The 24,408-nt window shown below is 38.4% G+C and overlaps 2 protein-coding genes across 7 annotated transcripts in view; one reads left to right on the top strand and one right to left on the bottom strand.

The window, feature by feature from the left end:
• The window catches only part of LOC107591037 (otogelin-like), a 44,347-nt gene extending 35,118 nt beyond the window's left edge, over positions 1-9,229 (top strand). Inside the window, 9 exon segments of the mRNA XM_016280042.1 lie at positions 142-240; positions 458-498; positions 632-707; positions 899-1,077; positions 1,153-1,257; positions 3,409-3,528; positions 3,843-3,888; positions 7,045-7,124; positions 7,211-9,229. Of these exon segments, the coding sequence (XP_016135528.1) occupies positions 142-240; positions 458-498; positions 632-707; positions 899-1,077; positions 1,153-1,257; positions 3,409-3,528; positions 3,843-3,888; positions 7,045-7,124; positions 7,211-7,411 (947 nt within the window). The 3' untranslated portion in view covers positions 7,412-9,229.
• On the bottom strand, positions 8,900-23,694 carry LOC107590986 (troponin T, fast skeletal muscle isoforms-like). Of its 6 annotated transcripts, none has more exons than XM_016279956.1 (14): positions 23,599-23,694; positions 21,204-21,243; positions 21,098-21,108; positions 20,320-20,334; positions 19,281-19,436; positions 17,480-17,497; positions 16,535-16,553; positions 16,334-16,379; positions 16,119-16,235; positions 15,081-15,272; positions 14,855-14,967; positions 14,666-14,756; positions 11,844-11,884; positions 8,900-9,259 (listed from the first exon to the last, which is right to left on the bottom strand). In XM_016279956.1, the coding sequence occupies exons 2-14, from the start codon at positions 21,221-21,223 to the stop codon at positions 9,223-9,225; spliced, it is 876 nt and encodes a 291-aa protein (XP_016135442.1). In that variant the 5' UTR covers positions 21,224-21,243; positions 23,599-23,694; the 3' UTR covers positions 8,900-9,222. The 6 variants fall into 6 exon arrangements, with proteins under 6 accessions (XP_016135442.1, XP_016135441.1, XP_016135444.1 ...); XM_016279955.1 differs by lacking the exon at positions 11,844-11,884 and adding an exon at positions 12,436-12,476 and having other exon boundaries at positions 23,599-23,693; XM_016279958.1 differs by lacking the exons at positions 11,844-11,884; positions 17,480-17,497 and adding an exon at positions 12,436-12,476 and having other exon boundaries at positions 23,599-23,693.
• Positions 23,695-24,408: the final 714 nt, after the last annotated feature.

Here is a 24,408-nt window from a genome sequence, read left to right as displayed (position 1 = left end):
CTAAACCTGCATATATGTAAATGAACAGTCACATAAAAGTTGACAACCCTCAACCTCCACAAAAAGAAATACCTTCAAAACACCAACGTAAATGAAACAGTGAAGTGTTATTGTAACTGTGTTGTGTGTATATGTATGCAGTGTGTGAGACCTCTCGATGCTTAGACATCACATGTCCAGTTGGCATGGCAGTAATTTCCACAAGGATTCAAGATCAGTGTTGTCCATCACAGACATGTGGTAAGCCCACCAACCTAATGATAATGTGCTCTAAGTTTAGAAGTACTTACTGAAAATTAGATTGTCTTTGTTCATGTGATATCAGTGTGAGGGTATGTCAGTCTGTTTGCTTGTCTGTGTTTGTGAGTGTCTGTGAATGTGTGCTTAAGAAACAGAATGCAAATCTGTATTGAGTGTGTGTGTTTCTGAAAAAGACTAAAGCTCCTCTCTCTCTTAGAATGTGCATGTGAGAAAGTCCTTCGACCTAAATGTGCTCTGGTGAGTGACCAGAAATTACTGTATCGATATTGACCATGTATTTTTGCGTACATTTATTATTCCATTATTTGTCTGATCAGGCTCTTGTTTGACTGGTTGGTTCATATCTGATATCAGATGTATTGTGTTGTAGGGGGAAAGTATGCAGTTAGACAGAGCATTTCTGTCTGATCTGGAAAACCGGTGTGCCTGCAAACGATTCATGTGTGGTGAGAACAAACACGTCTGTTTGAAATGCTCTGAAGATACATTAGAAAATATCATTTAAAAAATCTCTCTCTCGCTCTCTCTCTCTCTCTCTCTCTCTCTCTCTCTCTATATATATATATATATATATATATATATATATATATATATTATATTTTTGTATGTGTACATTTCTGTGGGTGTGTATTTGTAGTGAGAGAGGCGGTGTGTGTGGATGGTGAACGGGGAGTGATGCGGCCGGGGCAGACACTGGTCGAGCATCGTGATCAGGATGTGTGTTACACCACACAGTGCACACACACACTGAACTCTGCCACAGGTTTCTATCTCCTCAGAGCCACTGGCACTAACTGCACTGCACGCTGCCAGCCTGTGAGTATTTCAAATGCACAAAGACACACACACAAGCCAAACACAAAATACCTAACTGTCTTATGTGTTTTCCAGAACCAGATATACATCCCTCCTAAAGACCCCAGCAGCTGCTGTGGCATGTGTAAGAACATTTCCTGCCTGATCCGGAGTGAGAATGGATCTGTAACTATGTACAAGGTGATGTTCAGCAAAAGCTCATGTTCTCCTCCACTCAAAACCCTACACAAAAGCTGCACAGAACTAAACGACTCTATCACTTGTTTAAAGGGGTCATATGATGTTGCTAAAAAGAACATTATTTGGTGTAATGAAATGTGTTTATGCGGTTTAAGGTTAAAAAACATACTGTACATTATTGTTTCTCCTCTATGCCCCGCCTTTCTGAAACACATCGATTTTTACAAAGCTCATCGGTCTGAAAAGCGAGGTGTGCTGTGATTGGCCAGCTATCCAGTGCGTTGTGATTGGCCGAATACCTCAAGCGTGTGACGGAAATGTTATGCCCCTTACCATATTGTGATGCCGTGTCCCGGCTGGAGCGAAGAGACAAAAACATTAAAACCCATTATAAACTAGGCATTTGTTGCATCCAGTGGGGACATAATTATGAATTATAATGACTTATACGTCTTTTTACGCGTTGTGTTGCATCGCGCCATGTAAACATAAAACCATGTCTGCATTTGCGATTGGAGAATTGACAAACAACAAGCGCTACTCTACACTACTCAAAACTCGCATTTGAATCATCAGTGGCAAATCCTTTAAATATGAAAAACGTTTTTACAGTCTGTGAGTCAGAACAGCCGGCATTGTAGTCTACTCTCCCAGGAAACAGTCCTCCATAAAATGCGCTGCACACATCTGAATATTTGGGTTGAACTGTTCTGGAACAGTGTTGTAAATACAACTTAACCACTGATTTCTAGTCGTATCCTCTTTTGGAAGGTCAAACAAAGTAGTTTCACTTTCACAATGAAACACACAGTGTCACACACGGCGGGCTAGAGTGAGCGGCGGCGGGCGGGCTAGAGTGAGTGGCGGCGGACGGGCTAGAGTGAGCGGAGGCCGGCGGCTAGAGTGAGCGGTGGCCGGTGGGCTTGAGTACGGCGCGGCAGGTGGGATAGAGTGAGCGGAAGCTGGCGGCTAGAGTCAGCGGAGGCCGGCGGATTCGACGAAGGAGCGACCAGCGTGCTTGCGGCAACCACATGTGATGACTCCGCTTCGTCCACGGTGAAAGCCAATCCGGCGATCCACAGCGCGAAGTTGATGTATTTCCTCAGCGACCAGCACGGATCAGCTCTAGGCATGACGAAGCGGATATCGTCCTCTTTTGGAAGACCAAACAAAGTAGTTTCGCTTTTCACAACGAAACACACGGCAACAACAATACTACAGCGAGAATCAAAGTTACGCCGCCTTTCTTTGTGTGAACATTTGGGCGGTGTTATACAAATCTTCCCACATCGTGACGTAGACATGTGGGGGCGTGTTAGAACGAGCCGTTTTAGGTAGGCGTGGTTGACTCTTAGCTTTTATAAAGAATATCTCTTTGGATTTGAGACTTTAGTCTTTGCAACTTCTTTATGCACCAAGAGCTTGTGACACTCCAAAGAGAAAGGAAAAATTGAAATCACATCATATGACCCCTTTAAATTAGTTTTTACATTTACATTGTCATTTAGCAGACGCTTTTATCCAAAGCGACTTGAAAATTAGGACAATAAAAGCAGTCAAAACTAACAAAAGAGCAACAATATATAAGTGCAAATGACAAGTCTCGGTTAGCCTAACGCAGCACACGTAGCAAGGTGTATATATAAAATAGAAAAAATAGAAAGCTAGTTTTTTTCTTTCTTTCTAGAATTAAAATAGAAAGTGCTAGAGTTAGAGGGTCAAATAAAGGTGGAACCAAAGTGTTTTTAGTCGTTTCTTGAAGATTGAAGCCAGATTGGTTGCTATCCAGGAGGTTGTTCTGTGTGAGAAATGCTTAGACTTGTTTGAACACAACTCGTTCAAGTGTTTTTGCAATGAAAGGTAGAAGGGAAACTGGTCAGTAGTTCTCTAAAAGAGTTGAGTTAAGAGTGGGTTTCTTAAGAAGTGGGGTTATATGAGCCTGTTTAAATGTTAAAGGAAAAACACCAGTGTGAAGGGATGTGTTAACGATGTGAGAGTCATTTTTGCTGCTTAATGTTTTTGTGGAAACCATGATACATTTTTTAAGGATTCTTTGGTGAAATTTTAAAAGAACAACATTTATTTGATATATTGATACATTTATATTGCTGTGATGTAAATGTACAGTATTTTGTGTGTTTCCCTCTCCAGCCAGGACACAGCTGGGTGTCTGACTGCATGCGCTATGACTGTATGGACACTCTGTCAGGACCTGTGCACGTCTCCCACCCTTACAGCTGTCCCCCCTTTAACGAAACTGAGTGCATGAAGGTAAATTCTCTCTTCTTGACAAACATAAACCTAAATAATACATCAAGGTACAGGTAAGATACACACAAACACATGTACGTGACACAGAGATGCACTATACTATATAAAACTAATACATGATGCATTTATGAGACATTGCTGGTCTTGATTCAGTGATTAAGCAGTGGTTCCATACTATACTGACAGCTTCCTTCATGACAAAAGATATAAAACAATAAGAACTCTAATAAACATTCTGCAAAACATGCCTAGCAAAAAAAGGTCCCTTCTGTTTGAACCCTGCTACATTTTTCCAAATGTTCATCTTGTCTTAGATCGGGGGCACCATTGTGAGTTACATGGATGGGTGCTGCAAGACATGTGAGTACAGAGGTTACATTCCTTTGTTCATTTCTGCTCTTGTTATAACAAGAAACATGGGTAATGTTAACATTTAAAAGCTCCATCTGTTTCTTCCACAAGTCTTTTGCACTCAATATGTATGAATGAAAACAGCAAACAAGACGCGGGACTTTTGTTCTGTACCATCAAGGTAAAGAGCAAAATTCATTGACCTAACATAAAAACAGTAAACCCTGGGAACAATGGAGAATTGTTTAAAAGCACTGATATGCACACAACAGCAAAAAGTTCATTTCTTGCATCAGGCTGAGTGTAACATTCTGTAACAATCTCTCCAGGCGCTGCGAACTCCCTGTTCCCCTTCTCTGTTAGCCCTTTGAAACCCACAGTTAGCACAAACTGTGAACAAGGTACCTGATACTAACATCAGACCTCAAGGCTCGCCATCACCATTGTTGATTTCCAACAATGTACTCCCCCTATTCAAACAATACAGGAATCTAAAAAAAATACAGGATTTAAAGATAACTGCTCAATGAAGTCATTTATACCTCTAGTCACTTTTCTCCCAGATGTTTCTTGGAAGCAACTACTGTAAATCTTTCCCCATTTTGCTCTGTCGGGCAGTGCATTGTTGATTGCCAACAATGTACTGTTGGTAGTGGCCAGTTAGAGAGTTTCTGTAGCTCTGCATGATTTCGAGTGCTTAGGCTGTAGCTTCTGATCACATAGTATGTGTAGTTTGTGGTAATGGGGTGTTTGGTAATGTTTTGGGTGATATGGCAACATTAGGAATACAAAGCGTTTTCCAAATCTTTTGTCTCCTTCCAGTGTTGTTGCCTTCTCTGCCACATTACTCAAACCATTACAGCTTCTGCTCACTACTGATCTGTATATTTTATTGGAAAATCAAGTATTGGGGCTCATCTGGGTCTTTTTTGTGAGGTGGTGGAATGAATGACACTTATCTTGAGTACAAGTAAATTCATATGTATCACTTCTTTTCAGTAGATGTGTAGTTTTATTGTGATTACTTTTTTATCAGCTAAGTGGGGAAAGAATAGTATTATTTCTACTGTCAGTTATTCATCACAAAAATATTAAAATCCTGTGAAGTTACAAGTTAAAACTTTTAATCTTACGGGGGGATGAAAAAGGTGAACTGTTTACTATTATAAAATCTTTTTTTTTTTATACCGTTCATACTATGAATTTTTATTGAACTGGAAAATTCAAAGGTAAGCTGCGGTGTTAAACCAGATTAAAATAGCCCATCGGGATTCATCTTAATGCACAAGGACATGATGTTATTCAGCTTAAGGACATGATGTTATTCAGCTTCATCCTTTTCAGACAGATTACGCTTTTTAACAACACTTAAATGAACATTTATCGCATGCATATTCAAGCATGTGCTGAATCCAAAGATTACTTTATAACCAGAGGCAAAGCCATCCAGTGATGCCACTTAGTGTCATCCCAGCAGTGTTCTTGAGCAATGCGCTGTTGTCAATAACATTTCTTCACCCAAATTGACGGTAAGCAGTTCAGTTGCTTAAACATCATCTTAGTGACAGGAAGTCAAGCAATTAAAGGGGTCATGAACTGCCTTTTTTATTATTTTGTACTGATCTCTGAGGTCCCCTTATAATGCTATCAAGATTTTTACATCGAAAAACATCATAATTTAGAAGCAGTAGGCTTTTTTCTGTTCTGTTTTTGACCCCCCTCATCACAACACTCTGTTTGAATAGGCGTGGCGGATTGTAGACCCGGAAGTAAATGCCCACTGCTATGATTGCTAACACTTGTGTATGCTTGACAGCCTACATTCCTCATAGATGGTCGCTGCTGTCATTTAAGTTAAAAACCCATAAATACTCATATCAAATTATCTGTAATAACAGACAAAGCAATAGTGACTACATAATAAACAGTTACTCACTTGTGTGGTTCGACGTTACTGTCGAAAGCAAAATAGTCGGCACAGCATCGTCTTTTAGTTTGAATCTTTCTGAAAATCCCGTGTCAAATCGTGCCTTGTTTGTAAACGAATCCGCAGTGAACAAAGGGCCAAATTCTTACTGACACGATCTGAAACTTCGTTACAAATAAAGTTAATCGTCTCTTTCCTAACGTTGAGATCAGAAGGAAGGCAATGCAAAGAAGTTTTTCCACAGCTTGGCACTGCACAGCATCTTGTATTAGAAGCGATCTTTATCGTTTGGTTTCTGCATAGACCTGCTTTCGCCTCTTGTTTTACACTACATTCACGAATCAGTGGGCCGGGCTGAACAGGCACTGATGTAGAAGCAGGCGTTGATCATCTTCTGCAGAGCAGAGGCAGTGTTTATCCACACTATTACATCATATGGCGCTTTTCCACTGCGTGGTACGACTCGGCTCGGCACAGCTCAGTACGGCACGGTTTGTGTTTCCACTGCAGTTCAGTACCGCTTTAGAGTGGGCGGGATTATTCACATGTCGTTATAGTTGTGCCGCCTCTACTACCACGACTCCTAAAAAAAAAACTTTTTCATTCCGCGTCGCCCCATCAAGCTCTCGCTGGATCCGCTCCTCTGCTATCAACGAGAGGAACGTCTGTTCTGTGTTCGATCCTTCGCTGGCTGTGCTGATTTAAATCTAGCGGTTCTTTTGTGTTTGTGTCGCAAGTTCAGTGACGCAGTTAGTGACGATTCTCTCCGGCCAATCAGTGATCAGCAGAGTTTACACATCACGTTTTGGTAATGGTACGGTTCACTTGGAACCCCAACCGAAGTGGTACTAAAAAAGTACCAGGTACCAGGTACTGTACCCAGTGGAAAACCCCCCAAAAGTGAACCGTACTGAGCCCTACCATGCAGTGGAAAAGCGCCAATAGAGTGGCACATTCCAGAATCTGTCGTTTTGGCTGACTGCCTTCAATATAAGATGTTTTTAGACTAACGAGAAAGTTTTGAGTTCTGAAACTTACAGGATGTTCTTATAGTACAATGACTTCTTATATGTCAAAATATCAAGGGAACTTTGTTTTCTCAGTTCATGACCCCTTTAAATGAGAATCTACATCAGAAGATGCTTAATCCTCATAGTGAGACCAGAAGTTATTCATTAAATGGATTAGAACTGTCATACAGGATGAAAAAGATAATCCATTGACTTTTCATGCTGTAGGTAAAGAGGATGGGAAGTCATGTCAGAAAGTGACAGTAAGGATGACAATTAGAAAGAATGACTGCCGTAGTAACAGACCGGTGAGTTCATTTCAGAATATACCCATTATATAATCGGGCTCTAATTTGGCTGTAAACTGGCTTACAGGTCATGTTCATGTTCACAGGTCAACATAGTGTCATGTGATGGAAAGTGTCCATCTGCAAGTATTTACAACTACAACATCAACACGTATGCACGCTTCTGTAAGTGCTGCAGAGAGATGGGGCTGCAGCGGCGTTCAGTCCAACTCTACTGCAGCGGAAACTCCACGTGGGTTAGTTACACCATACAGGAGCCTACAGACTGTTCCTGCCAGTGGTCATAAACCTTAAACCATAATAACAGAAAGTGTTACTTATCATTCAACTTGAACGTGAAGGACCATAAAATCTGCAGTTTAAATATAGTGTTGTAACTTTTGCTAATTTTCACAAAGCAGAATATACAGTTTGTTCTACCAAATATTTCAGAAAATTTTCTAAACTGGGTGGCTGCATGAAGTGTAAGTAATGTGGAAGCTTATGAATCCAACAGCAACAGTAATAATACTAGCTATGTGCTCCAGATCTGTATATATGGAATTGTACCACAGAGCACACTGAAATAAAGATTTACTTATTGCATTTAGATGCTTTTCTACTGGTAGTGTTACTTCTTAATGATCTGAATATTATGTGATTTGATAACATGTTATATAGCAATCACATGTTTATTGAATAATTGATCTTATGCTGTATTTTGAGCACTTTATTTATTTATTACCATATAAGAACAATTGCTTCACTCAAAATACATGATTTTATACATGTACAATAAGTATGAATTATGCATAGCTTTTATTGATGAAGCACTTCAACTGGTGCAAAATAATTTATCTTTGTGATCTGGTTTAAGTTGTTGCAAAGTCAACATAAATTTGCTTTATACAGTATGGCACATTTTAAGAATAGCTTTAGTTTTTTTGTGAGATACTAGACGTAAAACTGAATATGTGAAGTTCCTGTTTTTATATCTGTGTCCACAGTATTGCAATGTTGCATCAATAAAATGCAAATGGATGGTCATAATGAATACCTCTGTATAGACTGAAATATTTTATAGAATATATTTTATTGTGGAGCCCTCTTTAGGTTCTTGGTTTTAACATTTTACCTGCTGAAGAATTGCAAAATACATAATATGCTTAGTTTTTAATTGTGTTCTATACTGTATGTATATTTCCATTTTCAATAAAAAAAATCTTTAAAAATCTTTTTTTTAACAGAGTTTCTTTTTCCGTGCATGTTAAATCTGAGTTTTTCAAAACTGCAGTTTGAATGATTTCTGGTTGTGGCCAGCACCAGCTGGTTCACTTTTTAAACTAGTATTTATTTTATTTAATTACATTTTCTGGAGGAGTTTTAAAGGCTTTTTTCCTGTCTGCTTCCCTTCATGTGGTGCTATCAGCCCCTAACCACTGTCATAACGTTGTTTTCCAAGCTTCAGCATGATGTACTGTAAGGTATGTATGACTCTTTGGCTTAAAAAAACTGTCCAGAACTGCGATTTTGAAAGATTTGTCTGTGCATAAAGACGTTTAGATCCATGTATAGATAAGAAGCATCCTTTTTGGAGTGAATGACATATCCACACTGTCATTGGCTAATTACCCATCGATCTGCAGCTATATGAATACATACGGGCATCCAAAGCATGGAGCCCACTGTGAACATGTCAAGTAGGACAGAAGACTTAAGGTTCATATTCAGTTTGATTCAGTGTTTCAGCATCAGAGTTTTTCAGTATAATCAGGAAACAAGCTCAATTCTAGTTCATCAGTCTTGAAGAATAATTTTATTGAACTACCAGATGCAACAGATAAAGCTGGCGAGCCAAACATTATTTACAAAAACGGTAGGTGAGTACCTAAAGAGAGCCAGAGGTGGGGGGGGGGGGGGGGGGGGGTGTTCCTACTGCAACAACTGCTAAGACCGGACAGTGTTAATGTCACGAAGGGTGTGGAAGATCGCCTTTGACAGTCTCTGGTAAACTGCAAACGTTGGGTGGGATCAGAGATGCCTGGTGATTGAAGGCAGAGCTCGGAGACGCAGGCAGCAGGCATGTCTTGACCATGAGTGTAGATTTCTCCATTAACGCTTACTTTCTGCGGCGAGCAGCAGCGCCCTTCTTGGAGCTGAATAGCAAAGAAAGAGCGAGTTAGTGGTGCTGACTGTAACAGACATGCTAGTAGAAAAGTGGGAAGAAAAAAAACACCATACAGGACAGGGATCCATTTTTTTAAAGACATTTCTCATATTTAAGTATTCAATACTTGGTATGTGATTGTGCTATTTTTACTAACACAGAGCACACCAAATACTATTGTTTCCCAGTTTTATCAGTCCAGTCCTGCAGGATGTTCTTCTCACTTTTTTTACTGTGCCCACACAAAGTCTGTCATGCACATGGAACTGACATCGCGTTCACTCCATGCAGGACTTACCGCTCTTTGTCTGAGCTCTGTCAGTTTGTTAAACAGGCCCGTCTTAGTCTTAAACGCAGCAGCTGATACACATCACATTTACACCACTCGTTACCTCTGTATACCAAACACATTCATCACAGTTCAGATTTGCTGGCACCAATGAAAAATAAGCCAGATCTGGAACAGACAAGTACTTTATAGTGCCACTAATGCCGAGTTCACACTGCACGATATTAGCCCGATTTTTCACTCGCCGACAAATGCCTGACATCGGAGGCAAATCGGTGCTCGTTCACGCGAGTGACAATCATGTAGTGTGAATTATCAAAGACGCGATCTGAGAGAATCGGTTCTCCTTGTAGCTGGAAATCAGCTCACAGACAATTTGCGGGATATTTATATATATATTTGAATAATTACAGTCTTGCTGGAGAACTCTGAAGCACTCAGGTTTTCGCGTTATTTCCTTATCACTTCTCGCTTGTGTTTTGTTGTGAAACGTAGTTTGCGGACCAGACAGAGCTGTCGGCGATTCTTCCTATTGTGAAGTCATGCAATGTGAAACCCCCTGTCGCCGATCCATCGTGCAATGTGAACACAGCAGCAACTGAATGCTACCCCAGATAGTCACGCAGTGAGAAAACAACGATGATCCGACGAGTTTGAAAATCATGCAGTGTGAACTCGGCATTAGGCTACGCTGTATATTGCACGTTGAGCGATATAAGAGTGAGCTTTATTTTTAATTGTCTGTAAATCAATTCAGAAATCAAGAACGCTTACATGCACGGTTATAATCCAGCTACAGTCTTCATCTGTCTGTCCAAGTATATATGTGACCCTGGACCACAAAACTAGTCTCAAGTAGCACAGGTATATTTGTAGCAGTAGGCAAAAATACATTGTATGGGTCAAAATGATCGATTTTTCTTTTATGCCAAAAATCATTAGGATATTAAGTAAAGATCATGTTCCATGAAGATATTTTGTAAATTTTCTACCCTAAAAATATTAAAACTTAATTTTTGATGAATAATATGCATTTCTAAGAACTTAATTTGGACAGCTTTTAAGGCGATTTTCTCAATATTGTAAATTTTTTGCACCCTCAGATTCCTGATTTTAAATAGTTGTATCTCGGCCAAATATTGTCCTATCCTAACAAACCATACACCAATGGAAAGCTTATTTATTCAACTTTCAGATGATGTGTAAATCTCAATTTTGAAAAAAATTGACCCTTATGACTGGTTTTGTGGTCCAGGGTCACACATATGATGCAATGCATTAGTGAATATTTGGAGTAAATTCCGAGTTACAAGCACATTAATGACTGCGCAAAATCATTACAAGAGGTGAAACCCAGAATTCTAGACGATACACAAGTTAGCGAGTTGTTACGACGAAAGTGGAGTGTCAACGGCGAAAACACTGACCTATAATATAGATTATATCACATAACCATAATCCATAAAGAGAGATCAGTGATTGGAAATCAAGTCTGTAGCAAATGGTGTAAGGTCAATCGCTCAACTTTTACGGTTTTCTTTATTAACAAAACTATTTAGTTGTCATACGATGGATAAAGAAGTGCTGCATAATAGGCCTAAAATTATTTTCTTTTGTTTAGACTACTTCTGTGTTAAGCTTCAAACTTGAATGAGTGACATGTCGTAATAACGCTCAATTCGAAGGAACGAGTTTGCAGTCGCACTTGAAAGCAGCATAAAGGCATGTTGCGCTTCGCCATGGCTAACTGTAATTCGATTTGTGTATAAGCCATTATCTTGGTAGTTTAACTTCACAAAAACCAGACTGGCGTGATTTCAGTCAGACTAAAGTTTTTATATGACATTTAAAACAGATGAAGAATTGCTTTAGTCCTACTGAAATCAAACTTGAGTGCATGTAAACATACTCAGAGTGAGCTTGTATGAGGAAACTGCAATGAGGGTTCACTGACTATTGTGGACAAAACTCATACAGCTCTACAGAAACTCACTCTCAAAGGCTTCACGCTTCAGTAAGTCTGTCACAATGCTACAAAAATGTCCCAAATACTTACCATCTCTACAACAGCTTCAAGACCACAGCCCTATATCAAGGTTATTATTACATGTTTTGTAAAGTTGTGCTGCCAATGACAGTTATCCAACTTTTTATCCAATATGACTTGCAGCTTGTCAGTGTCTTTGAGAATTTTCATGGGGTGTGAAATGATTAGATGATAATATTAGAGTAAAGTTAGATAGTAATATTAGAATAAAGGCAGAAGGGCAGTTGTGCTACTCACTGCTTCTGCAATTCATCAATGCGGTTTCTGAGAGAGATGACCTGAAAACAACACATGAGTGTTTTACACCTGCCAGATCATACCTCAACCACAGGATCCTGGATTGTGATAGTTGTCCTCTATCATCGAGTGCTGACAAACACACACAAATCATTCTGACTCGATGCTCAGGACATGCCGACCTCAAGAGCTGGCATGGAGCAGCATTGTGTGGGCATGTCACAGGCTTGAGTGTTTTGTGCTGTTGTGCAAAATCCCTCGGGCAAGACGGTATTGAGCTTAAACAATCACACACACTTACCTGCAGGAGAAACATCTTGGAATATGAAAGTTCAAATGCTGACTAACTTTAGTTTAACAAGATTGACATGTCTACTGCTAGGTTGTTGGAATAGTGGTTTGGTTTAGCTGCTGGATTGAAAGAGATCAACTTGTTGTGAAGGCTCTCACAGTACATTTGACCTTCCACCTGTGGTTTGAATCGACCTGTTTCCCAGAAGCCATGGAGACCAGAGTCTCATGCATGCAGACCATGCCGTCACGTCCCTGTTGCTGAACAAAGCCTTAACTTCCTACAGTTCCAGTTACTCACTATTTACTGAGCTCCTCCACTCTCATACGCTGGGTAGTAACCTGCAGAACACCAGAACACAGCTGAGACCTGAGCTACCACACATAAACACACTCTAGATAACCCGTACAGACACACTCAGACCTGTTCTCACATATATGACTGATATGTTCACAGTTTTTTTAATGTCAAACTGCCATAGCGATTGAATTATGCAAATTAGAGAAATGCACTATTGCTTTTATATACTGTAGTTCAATAAATTAATAGTTCATTACATTTTAGATACAATTTTGCTGGTTACTTAAGAGGCGGTCACAATTACCGTTTCATGAACTATAGTCAACAATAGGAATCCATGTGATCAGGAATTTCACATGAGGGTGAAAGATTTGTCCCCTCGCAGATTTCACAGTGGGTTAAGGTTGGTCGCTCAAATTTGCCACGTTGATCAACAGAGCTACTTGGATTAAGGGTGAATTTTGTGGGAGCTTTGCTTCATACGTCACACTATTGACAATAGATAATGTAGAAATATATAGATAATGTTTTTGCCAGCAATGTGACCACATCTTTAAACTTTTTTTGTTCCACCAGCAAAAACAAAGCCGAAGCAGAATCAACTTCACTCTTAAAAATAAAGGTGCTTCAAAAGGTTCTTCACAGCGATGCCATAGAAGAACCATTTTTGGTTCCACAAAGAACCATTCAGTCAAAGGTTCTTTAAAGAACCATCTCTTTCTTACCTTTTTATAATCTGAAGAACCTTCTTTCGCCACAAACAACCTTTTGTGAAACAGAAAGGTTCTTCATATGTTAAAGTCTCTTTATGGAACCATTTAGACGAAAAGGTTCTTCTATGGCATCGTGAAGCACCTTTATTTTTAAGAGTGTATTGTGTCTCCAAGCAACACACAATAGTGGTGTTTAGTTTCTGAATGAATCAGCTATCTTGAATGAATCAGTTGAATAAATTATTTAATGATTCACTCATAAAGACTTGTCACCACCAACAGCCATATCGATGTAACCTGCAGAAAGAGTCACTGAAAATCCCCAGCACTTATGAATCAAATTCAAGGGCCATAACTAAGTGTTGTATAAATAATTGACAAGGCATTGACTTTATATTTGAGCAGCTAAAAGCAGCTAGGTGGTACATAAACAGTTTTAACATAATGCTTGTTCACTGAACAGATAGTTCACCCAAAAATGAAAGTCATCATTTCCTCATATTTATGTTATTCCAAACCTGTTTGACTGGTAGAATGTGGATCTCAGACAACACAGAATTCAATGCTTTTTGCATTTTTACGTACATTTTACAATGAAAATGAATGGTGATTGAGATGGTTATTCTGTCTAACATCTCTTTTTGTAACAGAGATTTTCACTTTTGGGTCAGCTATCCCTTTAGGCTATAACTTGTCCAGGATGCAGTTGACAAAGTAGTGCATCTCCCCTAGTAAAACAAATTTAGGCCATGATGAAACATAAAGTAAAATAATTTGACAGATGTTGTATTGTGTAAGTGGTCATTGGACAGCTCCCTCACCTCATACTTCTGCCTCTTGAGTTTCTCTATGTGCTCAAACTTCTCAGCCTCCAGTTGGTATAACCAGTCCCACAGCTCTGTAGCTTTCTCCCTGTAAACGCACATATGCACCAAAACACATTTACACACACAAACTCCGTTTCATCAGAACAAGTCTTTCCCATAGAGTTGTATTTGTGCTGACCTCAGCTTGTCCTCATTCAGATGGTCAATGTTCAGAGGCTTTCGTCTGTCTGCCAGAATCTTCTTCTTCTTCTCTCTTTCAGTTTGCTTCTTACCTCCCCTCTTTGAATCAGCCTGTTTTAGCAATATGCAAACAAAACTTGTTCACTGAACAGATAGTTCACCCAAAAATGAAAGTCATCATTTCCTCATATTTATGTTATTCCAAACCTGTTTGACTGGTAGAATGTGGATCTCAGACAACACAGAATTCAATGCTTTTTGCATTTTTACGTACATTTTACAATGAAAATGAATGGTGATTGAGATGGTTATTCTGTCTAACATCTCTTTTTGTAACAGAGATTTTCACTTTTGGGTCAGCTATCCCTTTAGGCTATAACTTGTCCAGGATGCAGTTGACAAAGTAGTGCATCTCCCCTAGTAAAACAAATGTAGGCCATGATGAAACATAAAGTAAAATAATTTGACAGATGTTGTATTGTGTAAATGGTCATTGGACAGCTCCCTCACCTCATACTTCTGCCTCTTGAGTTTCTCTATGTGCTCAAACTTCTCAGCCTCCAGTTGGTATAACCAGTCCCACAGCTCTGTAGCTTTCTCCCTGTAAACGCACATATGCACCAAAACACATTTAGATTACACACACAAACTCCGTTTCATCAGAACAAGTCTTTCCCATAGAGTTGTATTTGTGCTGACCTCAGCTTGTCCTCATTCAGATGGTCAATGTTCAGAGGCTTTCGTCTGTCTGCCAGAATCTTCTTCTTCTTCTCTCTTTCAGTTTGCTTCTTACCTCCCCTCTTTGAATCAGCCTGTTTTAGCAATATGCAAACAAAACACTCAGGCCTGTTCACTTTTCAGTCATATACAGTACTGTACTCAGAGTGATGATTGACAGAATCAGAGTTGGGGTTGATAGAAAAACCTTCTGCAGATAGCTGCTATACTGGGAGCCCATGCTAGACAGGGCAGACTTCTTCTTGGCATCTTCATCTGCCCTCTTCTTAGCATCAGCCTCCTCCTTCCTCAGCCTCTCTTCCTCGCGTCTTGCCTGACGCTCCTTGTCCTTCTCAGCGCGGCTCCTCTGCTGTTCTGCCCTCTCAGCCCTACGTTTCTCCTGCACATGCACACATTAAATGTGTCCATTATAATATTCTGAAACACGGCGCTCTGGAATATTCGATTCTGATTGGTCAGTAGCGTCCTGATATTATATCAGCTGTCAGATATTTCATTTTATTCGCCTTCGTTCATGGCAATGCTGTATCATTCTGCTCATCTAGGCCAGCGTTATTTTAGTATTATTTATATACTATTAGACAATAGTGTTTATTAATATATTTAATGTTATTAATATTCAGTTTTAATTTTTAATGTTAGTAATTTGCCTACTATTTGTTAGTAATGTTAGCACATGCCTTTGTCATTTTTAAATATATCTATTTAGCTTTGTTTTATTTTTTATTTCAGTTACAGGTTTACTTGTTTTGATTTATTACATGAAAATAGAAATAAAAATAATATTTAGTTAGTTGCCAAAACGACAATTTTAACTTTTTTAACTTTATTCGAGACAAAAATTTGTTTATCTTATATAATTTATTTAAGCTTTATTTCAAATAACAAAAACATTTTATAGCTAGACTGATCCTGGTAAATGAAACTGGCGCATTTCTCTCGCATTACATTGCAAACTCGCTCTCAAGTTTCCTACAAACACCATCTTACGTCTCAGTTATTGGTTAGTGAAAATGGGCTCTTATGAGTATTAATATTACTGTAATATTGTTGCAGTGATCGTCTTGTTTATAGTATAATTGTTTTTATTTTCTTAGAGGAAGCTTTAACATAAGATACAGGTAAGATCATTCAACTTAAATATTTAATGTCCACATGCCGTATTTCTTTATTTACTGAGTATCCATCTATTTAGTGGGATAATGTACAGATGGCTGACACTCACGATTCTCTCTTTCAGAGAAATAAGCTCCTCTTCTTCCTTCTTCCTGCACTCAAAGTGGGCATCAATCAGGGCCTGCAGCTCAACGAGGTCCTTGTTTTGACGCTTCTTCTGGATGTCCTGTTTGCATACATGTAAATATGACCTCAAACATGTATTCTTACAATGTTTAATACATAGCATTATAACATAATGTATCAAATTAAGTACTTGCTTACATCAAAGTCCACCTTATCCCCGTCAGGGATCTTTGGTGCACTTGGTCTGAAGGGAATGAAAGCAAAATGTGTTTTAGTGGGATTCTGGGTATCTCAGTCTTCCCCAGCTCCTCAGTAACACTCAGAGGATGCTGTATTGCATCGCAGCATTGGAATTGGCTGCTCAGCTATAAAAAGAGCTTAGTGAATAATTCTACTTACTTGAACTTGGGCTTATCCTCTGTTATGAAAAAAATAAAACAAAAAAGGGAGAGGGATATGTAACATGGTTAGAGTTTAAAACGAGCTCAGTCAACAATCAGTGGGAATTCTGTGAGCCATATCCATGAACATGGAGTTACTCTTAGTAACAACTCGGTGCTTGTTTATTTACCTGAGCTTTAAGAATGATGTATGTAACTTCTGAAAGTATGTTTACAAAGTAAATTACATATATTAATTTAAATAGTTTCAGTAATGTTAATAAACTGGGTTAGTTAGAAAGTTGTGAAACAAATACAGTAGGTGATCAAAACAAATATAGAAGAATCATTGCATAAGAATTCAGATCGTGAGATGCTTGATGAGTATAAACAGACACAGAACTCCTGGCAAGTGGACCATTTTCACTCTTCCGACCAAGAATGAACATAACAACAAAGCCTTGTGGAAAAGATTCATCTTTTTATCCTTCATTCATTTTCCCATCTCTTTTGACTAACAGCATCTAAATCTGAGTTTGCTATATATCTGACTAGACTCTGCAGGTGACCTAGATGAGATGTTTGAGCCATTGCAATGTTTCGTAACTATTTGGCTTGACCTTCACACCAAAAACACAAGCAAAAAGCCACATCCAGACCAGATATTTTCCAGAAGGAAATAAAAACTACCATCTTGTCCTCCTCCTTCCACTGGTGTGGCACATTCATGCAAAAAGAAGCAAAGCACAGAGCAATGTCAGCATTTCATATTCTTTCACCCTTGTTATTGACTTGAGGTAAGTTTCAACTGACACTTCAGGCCAGTTTACTGTGTCTCCCCATTCAGAATCTTATGTTGTAAGATTTTGTACCTGATTTCACCGTGTTCCTTGCAGGCATTAACCCCTCCCCCATGCCTTTTTTCTAATCAGAAATAACAAATACAAGAAAATGACAAACATACCTTCCTCTTCATAGGCCTCTGCATGCATGAAGCGTTGAAAGCAAGAGTAAAATAGAGAACATTAATGTTGTTTGTGTGCTTTTTGCTGCCCTAAGCAGGGCTGCGTGCTCAGATGCAGAGTTCAGCTGAGCGGACACTCAAATTGAGGTGCCAACTTATATCAGGATACATTGACAGAAATCAATTAAACAATAAAGAAACATTCAGAAGAATGAATTAGGCAATCACTTTCAATGGGACACCTCAATATGAGCAAGTCATTAAAAGAACATAAGCTAAATATCAACATATTGATGACCAACTGAATTACTGAAATAAATGAACTTTTCCACGACATTCTAATTTATTGAGATGCACCTGTATTAGCATACATATTATCATAAAACATTGACTGGTATTTCAAAGTGGACAAAAGCACCTTAATAATGGATGGCATCTTGTTTGACCCTTTCAGCATTTTGCTTTTAAAATTATAATTGAATATGTCATTTGAATATTTAATGTTTCAGTATAGCTCAGTGTGCCAAAGAGAGCCTTTCCAGTGTTAAGCCAGTGAAAATAGAAGGAATAAGTTATTATAGCCCATTTTGTCCCTTTGAAAATTATTTAGAATATTCTGACCAATTAATATTCATTCCATGGGTATTATGAAACAGCATAGCAACTGAAACAGCTGCATTTGTTGCAGAATTATTATAATGCATGCAATAGAAAAGGTTCTTCTTCAAGATGCATCCTAGAGTAGCATTTTGCTGGCGGCAACTCAGAGACAGTTCTCAATGTAGAAAAGTGCAGAGCGTTTTCAGTGATCTGATAAGCGTCATTGCGGCACTGTAACTGGCAAGAGCAGGAGCTGTAGTGGGATTTATTATCAGCCCAAGCCTCTAGTGTTGGGGAAGCTACTCCTGCTATACAATAGTTAATCTACAGTCACGCTACTCTAAGATGCCTACCCTACTTAAAGGAAGTACACTGAAGCATTTTAAGGGGGCAGCATATATTTTTTTTAAATATACAAATGAAGTCTGATCCGATAATATGATAAATTTTTGTAATAAAAGCAGATCTACCATAAATCTATGACACAAAACAATAAGGATCTTAATAGTGTAACTTGAAAGGACAAAAAAAGAACGGCAATTTAGTATATCTACAAAATGCTTCGCAAAAAAAGATCAGGGCATTGTTTTTTTTTAATCACTTACTGAATCCAAATCTTAATTCACAAGAACAGTTTGAATGGTTTTCTAACTTGGTATGATAGAGAAGAAAGAAAGTGTACCCTAACCCAAAAAAATAAAAAAAATTATTATATAACTGAAAAGGCTACACTGTTTAGATGGCTAAGCTACTATTTGTTTCCCAACACTGCAGGCCTCCTGCATCCACCCTAAAGAAAGCTGCATTTTAGGTGTGACGTGCTCTACGTCTGTCAGAGTTTGATCGTTCCAGCTCACTCCCAATTGGTCTGCAAGTGAATTCGAATTGGAAAATATTCCTTGTTCATAAAGGGTGGAAATTGTCCAATTCTGAAAAATAATTCAAATGCACCACAAGGGACTGAAATGGCATGGATCTAAGCTCTGTCACAATTTGGTAGTACCACACCAGTCTCATGGTGGGCCTGAACGAAGAGGAGGTACCACCAGTAGTGGTTAAAGTTTTGTTGGGTTTGGAGGGAAGGGTACTACTGGGCAACTACATTAATGTGGCTGATTTTTAAGTAGCAGATGAGGTGCGCTGCCTGTTTTTAGTTGTTTTGGGGAAATGGGAAGGATGAATGAATATTCATGCCACATACCTTCCTCATGCACCTCTGGTTCTGGTTCTAGCTGTTTTTCTGGCTCTGGCTCTGGCTCTGGTTCTGGCACTGGCTCTGGTTCTTGCTCAGGCTCAGGCTCCGGTTCAGGAGCTGCCTCTGGGGCTACCTCTACCTCTACCTCTACTACCTCTTCAGCTAATAATACATGCAGCAAGCAACCAGGGGAAGGAAGGTTATCAACAGTTAATGCGTTGCAGAGGAGGGAGCATTCAGAAATGGGAGATTATGTATTGGTTAAAGTGAGAAAGAGAGAGAAAGTCATGTGTGAAATGTATAGGTGGCTGAGAGGATGCACATAGCGGGAGAACCTGTTATGAAATGATGAGACCTTGAGACACCAGGATTCCACATGCCAAATATAATACCCACAAGAAATGACTTTGTTTTTCCCTGTTTGCCAAAGCCATTGATTCCAATAATCTAAAGCCATCTCTAACAATATTGTGTTTGATAGGAAAATAAACTAGAATAAATTTCACACCTTATGCACAGATAAAATCCACATACTAATATCTGAAAAACATAGACAAGGCATCAAAACAACAGATTATTTTAATGACCTTTTCAGCAGCCACACAATTTAGAACTTCAGGTCTCCAGATACTGGAATATTCCAATCTGCTTTATGAATTCTGCTTAAAAGGTCATCAAAGGTCATGGCACCCTTCAAGCTGTAGGGGGCAGCACATGTTGGTTAGCTCTGGTTAGATTTCCTACCATAAATATGATTAATATGCTTATGGTTTTAGTTTACCTTATGATGAGTTAAATGAAAAGGTTGACATTTGAAAGGTTCTTGAATTAAATAAAGATTAGTTAAGCAAATGATTTTCTGCTTTCGGTTAATTATTTAATTTGATTTAGTTATAACTTACTACAGACAGTGTCAGGCATTTTTTAATGAATAAGGGAACATTGTGTTGAATTAGTACATTGAAAGACTAGTTAATTTTCAAATCCTCTTGGTTGGCTTGGTTATGGTGGTGGTGTTTAATTATTTGTTTGTTTATTATTTTACCTCCTTCTTCGAACTCTTCATATGCCAGAAAGGAAAGCAGTAAAGGAATACAAAAATTACAAAATGCTTTTTTTTTTTGGACATTATTAGAATTTGAATTACATCATACATTAAATGCATGCCGAGCCTTTTTTTTTTTTTGCTGGTATTCTGTGGAGTCAGTGCTCTGATCAGTTCAGTACAGAATCACATTCTATATGGCCAGTTATTCCTGTAAATTAATAATTTGGTCTGATCTCTGGCCTTTGTAGCCTCACATGAGCATTCACCTCAGAGAACACCAGTAACATGAGCATCATCAATACTACCCCCAGCCACTGCATGCGTTTGACATGTTAGCCTCCAGAGATCTTCTTTTAAAAAAGCTCTCTGTGGCAGTGGCAGAAGGCAGTATGCTGGCATGAGATTGATGAAACAGCTGCCAAACAGCAGGTGGCACAATATCAGTCACTACAAGCAAATTCAGGGCACTCTTGCATTGGATATATATTTGAAATATGTGTTTTTTTTATGAATTAATTTATAATGCTAAATAGAGCAAAGCCAAACCTCTCACTGTTTCTAAATATAATCAAAGTAACTGCTGACATACCAAGAAACCACTGATGCTGACTGAAAAAATACATATACATAATATTTAAAATAAAATGGAAATAGATATTGAGTGGACACAAGTGTACACATGACAGACTTGAAAATCCTGGCTACGGCATGTTTTTCTACAAATTAACGGCAATAATGATAATAAGATGAAGAAGAATTCAAATTTAGTACTTACCATCGACCCCACTGATTGAAGAGAGGGAAAGAAGATTTATCATTATTCTGTCTTGACCAAAGAGCATGAATATAAATTTTATTACATCAAGTGTCAGAATACTTACACGTCCTCTGTGTCGGACATGATGACAGGGAGCTTTAGACCTATAGAAAGCAGACGGAGAGAATGTTTGTAATTGTTCTTTAGACTTTGTTTTGTAGCACTGTGTGACAGGGTTAATCACTGACGTGACAGGTGTGAAAGGCACCTCAACATGCTAAATATTTTAGGTAACTCGTAACATTTTCTGACATCTTTTCATCCAGTTAACTGTAAAAACACAGCTGTATGTCTGAATATGCTGAAAATGTACTGTCTCACTCTGACTTAATTTCTTCAAAGAAATTATAAATGATCAAAGCAGAGCAAAATTAATTGAACAGAATTAGAGCTTAGAGCAGATCTTCAACAGAAAGAAGCTCTGCAAAAGAAACAAACATACTAAATAATGTCTTCATTCTAAAACGTGATTTCATGTGATTACATTTAGAGGTAATGTTTAAAAAAATCTGACAAAAAAACAAATGTGTGTGCATAGGTTTGGCTGTAACTGTTATGGCCAAATTTAAAATGAATTCCTCTCAAATAAAACAAGAACATAAATTAGCCAAATGCTGTGCTTTATATCTAATAATGTCAATTGGCTTATGTGCTGTAAGCTTTTGGGTATGATAAAATAAATATCATGATCTTAGTATAACAACTATTCCATATACCAGATGTCCTCACTATTATAGCTTCAGAAATGTGTGTGTGTGTGTGTGTGTGTGCGCGCTGTGACTCATATCTCCAGCACAGCTGCAGAAGTGTTTGGAGATTAACACATGATCAGATTTCCCAGCATCAGCGCTCTCTCTCTCTTGACAGTGAGGCTCTGGTCCTGTCAGCCCTACCTTATGTGGGCATGACTGTCTGCTTACATTATTATGAGCCATTAAAGGAAGGAATGCCAGATTATTTATGTGTTTGTTTTTACTGACATGAATCAAAAAGTGTAATGCAACATCAAAACAGAACCAATATAATGTACAATTATGATATCCATTGTATTAGTGTCAAAATGACGACTATCGAATCAGTGTTTGAGAAATCATTAGAGCATTGTTCTAATGCTACCACGTTTGTGCTACTAGGCCTATCTGTTGTCAGCTGTTCTGTTAAGCCTCTATTGTCACTGCTATCATTAGTTGTGATCTACAGGATAGGACAAAGAGGAAGCCAAGAATGTGTAAATCCTAAATTGCATTGTGTTGGTCTTAGTGTGTTATCTACAAAGTTCCATACTGAGACAGAACCATCCCATTTACAGAAGTGCCCACACCCACCCTCAAATGATCAAGGCTGTCAACTTAATCATGCAAGCATGGCCTAAAATTAACAGACGCACACAGAGAAAATACTGTACAGGTACAGCAAGCTCACTGTTTGGAAGAAAAATATAAATATTGGGGTGGGGGTTTATATGAATATATTTCTAAAGGGAACTGACTTCACAAAAGCTTCAATGGCATTTTCCCCTTCTTATCACTGCTGATCCATAAGCGCCATCTGCTGTCAGAGTGAATTTGCGTTCTCATTCAGCCTGTCTGTTTTTGTTTTGTGCAGGTTTTATCTTTGTATCTTTGTTTGATTAAAATGCAGTGGTTGGTTCTAATTTCAAATGGCTTTTTTTTATTAAATATGTTTAGTTGTTGTAGTAGTAGCAACTGCCCGTTTTTTTTTGCAAAAACATGGCAAGGAAAAATATTTATGGCCGGTAAATGTTCTCAAGTCTCCAGCCACTGGCAGATGTGAAAGTTAGTTTTAGGCCCTGCTTGCAAGTGTAGAAATTAGGACAAAAGTATTGCAATTTCCCTACAGTAGAGTAAGGTAAAATAATATACCTGTAGGGGAAAATGATTTATATTTATTTCACAGTGCAATTGTTTTACAATATATGGCTATTACTGTCATAGGAATAATACTATAAAATTATTATTATTATTATTTTATTCTAATTTGTTTGGCTTCCAAATTCACCAGTGAGACACTATATCACAACTAAAAAGAGGGTTGAGTCGCCTTTAAATGTCAAAAACAAGTACATTCACCAGTGTTTTTTTTTTAATTTTGAACTCTCAAAGTGCACCAGATTTATGAATTTAACTTTAAAATGTACAAAATTTTCTTCCGGGGGGCATGCCACCGGACCCCCCTGGAGGGATCAAGGCCCACCCACCACAGTCTCACAAAATCCTGTGGGAAACATTCACATTTCTCAATTTCATCTTTTACAATAATAATTTACAACATGTGAGAGAGGAAATAATACCACATAGTAAAAAATTACTCTTAACAACTTTAATCCTTCCTTAACGTTTAAAAGAAAAAAAGCACCGTCAGCTGTGAGCAAAGGGAAAGAAATGTCCGCTCCGCCTTGTCTTTACTCTTTTGAAGATACCAAACCTTTAAACTCTTACCTCAGAAAAGCCGAAAGAAGAGAATGTCTTGATGGCGTAGACGGGCTGCAAGGTTCTGCAAACCTTGAAACTTCTTAAGTCCTTGACTTATAGTGATACTTGATCTTCTAAGGAGTCTCATTGGCTGAGGAGCTAATGTGTGTGTGTGGGTTGGGGGAATCTGGACCATAAGGAGACCCACAGAATGTGCTGGATGAAAGGACATTGGAAAGCTGAGGCACCCAATCGCTATATCTGTCATAGCACAAGGCAAGCAAAAATAAGCCCAGGTTAAAAGGGAGAGCATGCTAAGGGTCTGAGGCTCTTTTAGAAATCTGACTGTTGTAAACAGAGGGACACAAAATGTCTTTGTGGATGCTGTTGGGAGCAGGGCACAGGGTAGACGTCACAGTCCTTTTGGACTGATGATACAATAGCCTAGATGTACAAAGCTAAATTAGTTGAGCTCTTTCGCTATGTAAAGTTGGATGATTATTTGTACACATCTTTGTTGTTGTCCACAATAGCGATTCTGTGTGGAGCACGTTTGACCACAGAAAGAATACGCTGTAAACAAAAAAATAAATAAAATCAACAGTAATCAACAGTGCCTGAAGTGTGTACACCAATCAGTGAAATGAAAACTATCTTAAGTGTAAGTGTATTTTACTTTTTTCAGATTTAAAATCATAAGAAATAGTTTACTGATACTGTTTTTGAAACCAAATCTTCGCATAACGACAGGAAACACTGCATCTAACAATACTTTGGAAAAAAACATAGCATAGCATTTACATCAACCCAAATATGGTTATCTAACAAGCATGTGTC

This window comes from Sinocyclocheilus grahami, unplaced genomic scaffold, assembly GCF_001515645.1.
Source record: "Sinocyclocheilus grahami isolate Dianchi unplaced genomic scaffold, SAMN03320097.WGS_v1.1 scaffold136.1, whole genome shotgun sequence".
Taxonomy (NCBI): Eukaryota; Metazoa; Chordata; class Actinopteri; order Cypriniformes; family Cyprinidae; genus Sinocyclocheilus; species Sinocyclocheilus grahami.
This window is presented reverse-complemented; position numbering and strand designations above follow the sequence as displayed.

Excerpts from the sequence above, each read along its gene's own strand:
- LOC107590986 (XM_016279956.1), bottom strand. The coding sequence starts at position 21,223 with ATGTCCGACACAGAGGACGT. Across the intron at positions 16,236-16,333 it reads GGGATAAGGTGGACTTTGAT|GACATCCAGAAGAAGCGTCA; the intron begins GTAAGCAAGTAC and ends GTATGCAAACAG. Across the intron at positions 15,273-16,118 it reads TTTCTCTGAAAGAGAGAATC|GAGAAACGTAGGGCTGAGAG; the intron begins GTGAGTGTCAGC and ends GTGCATGTGCAG.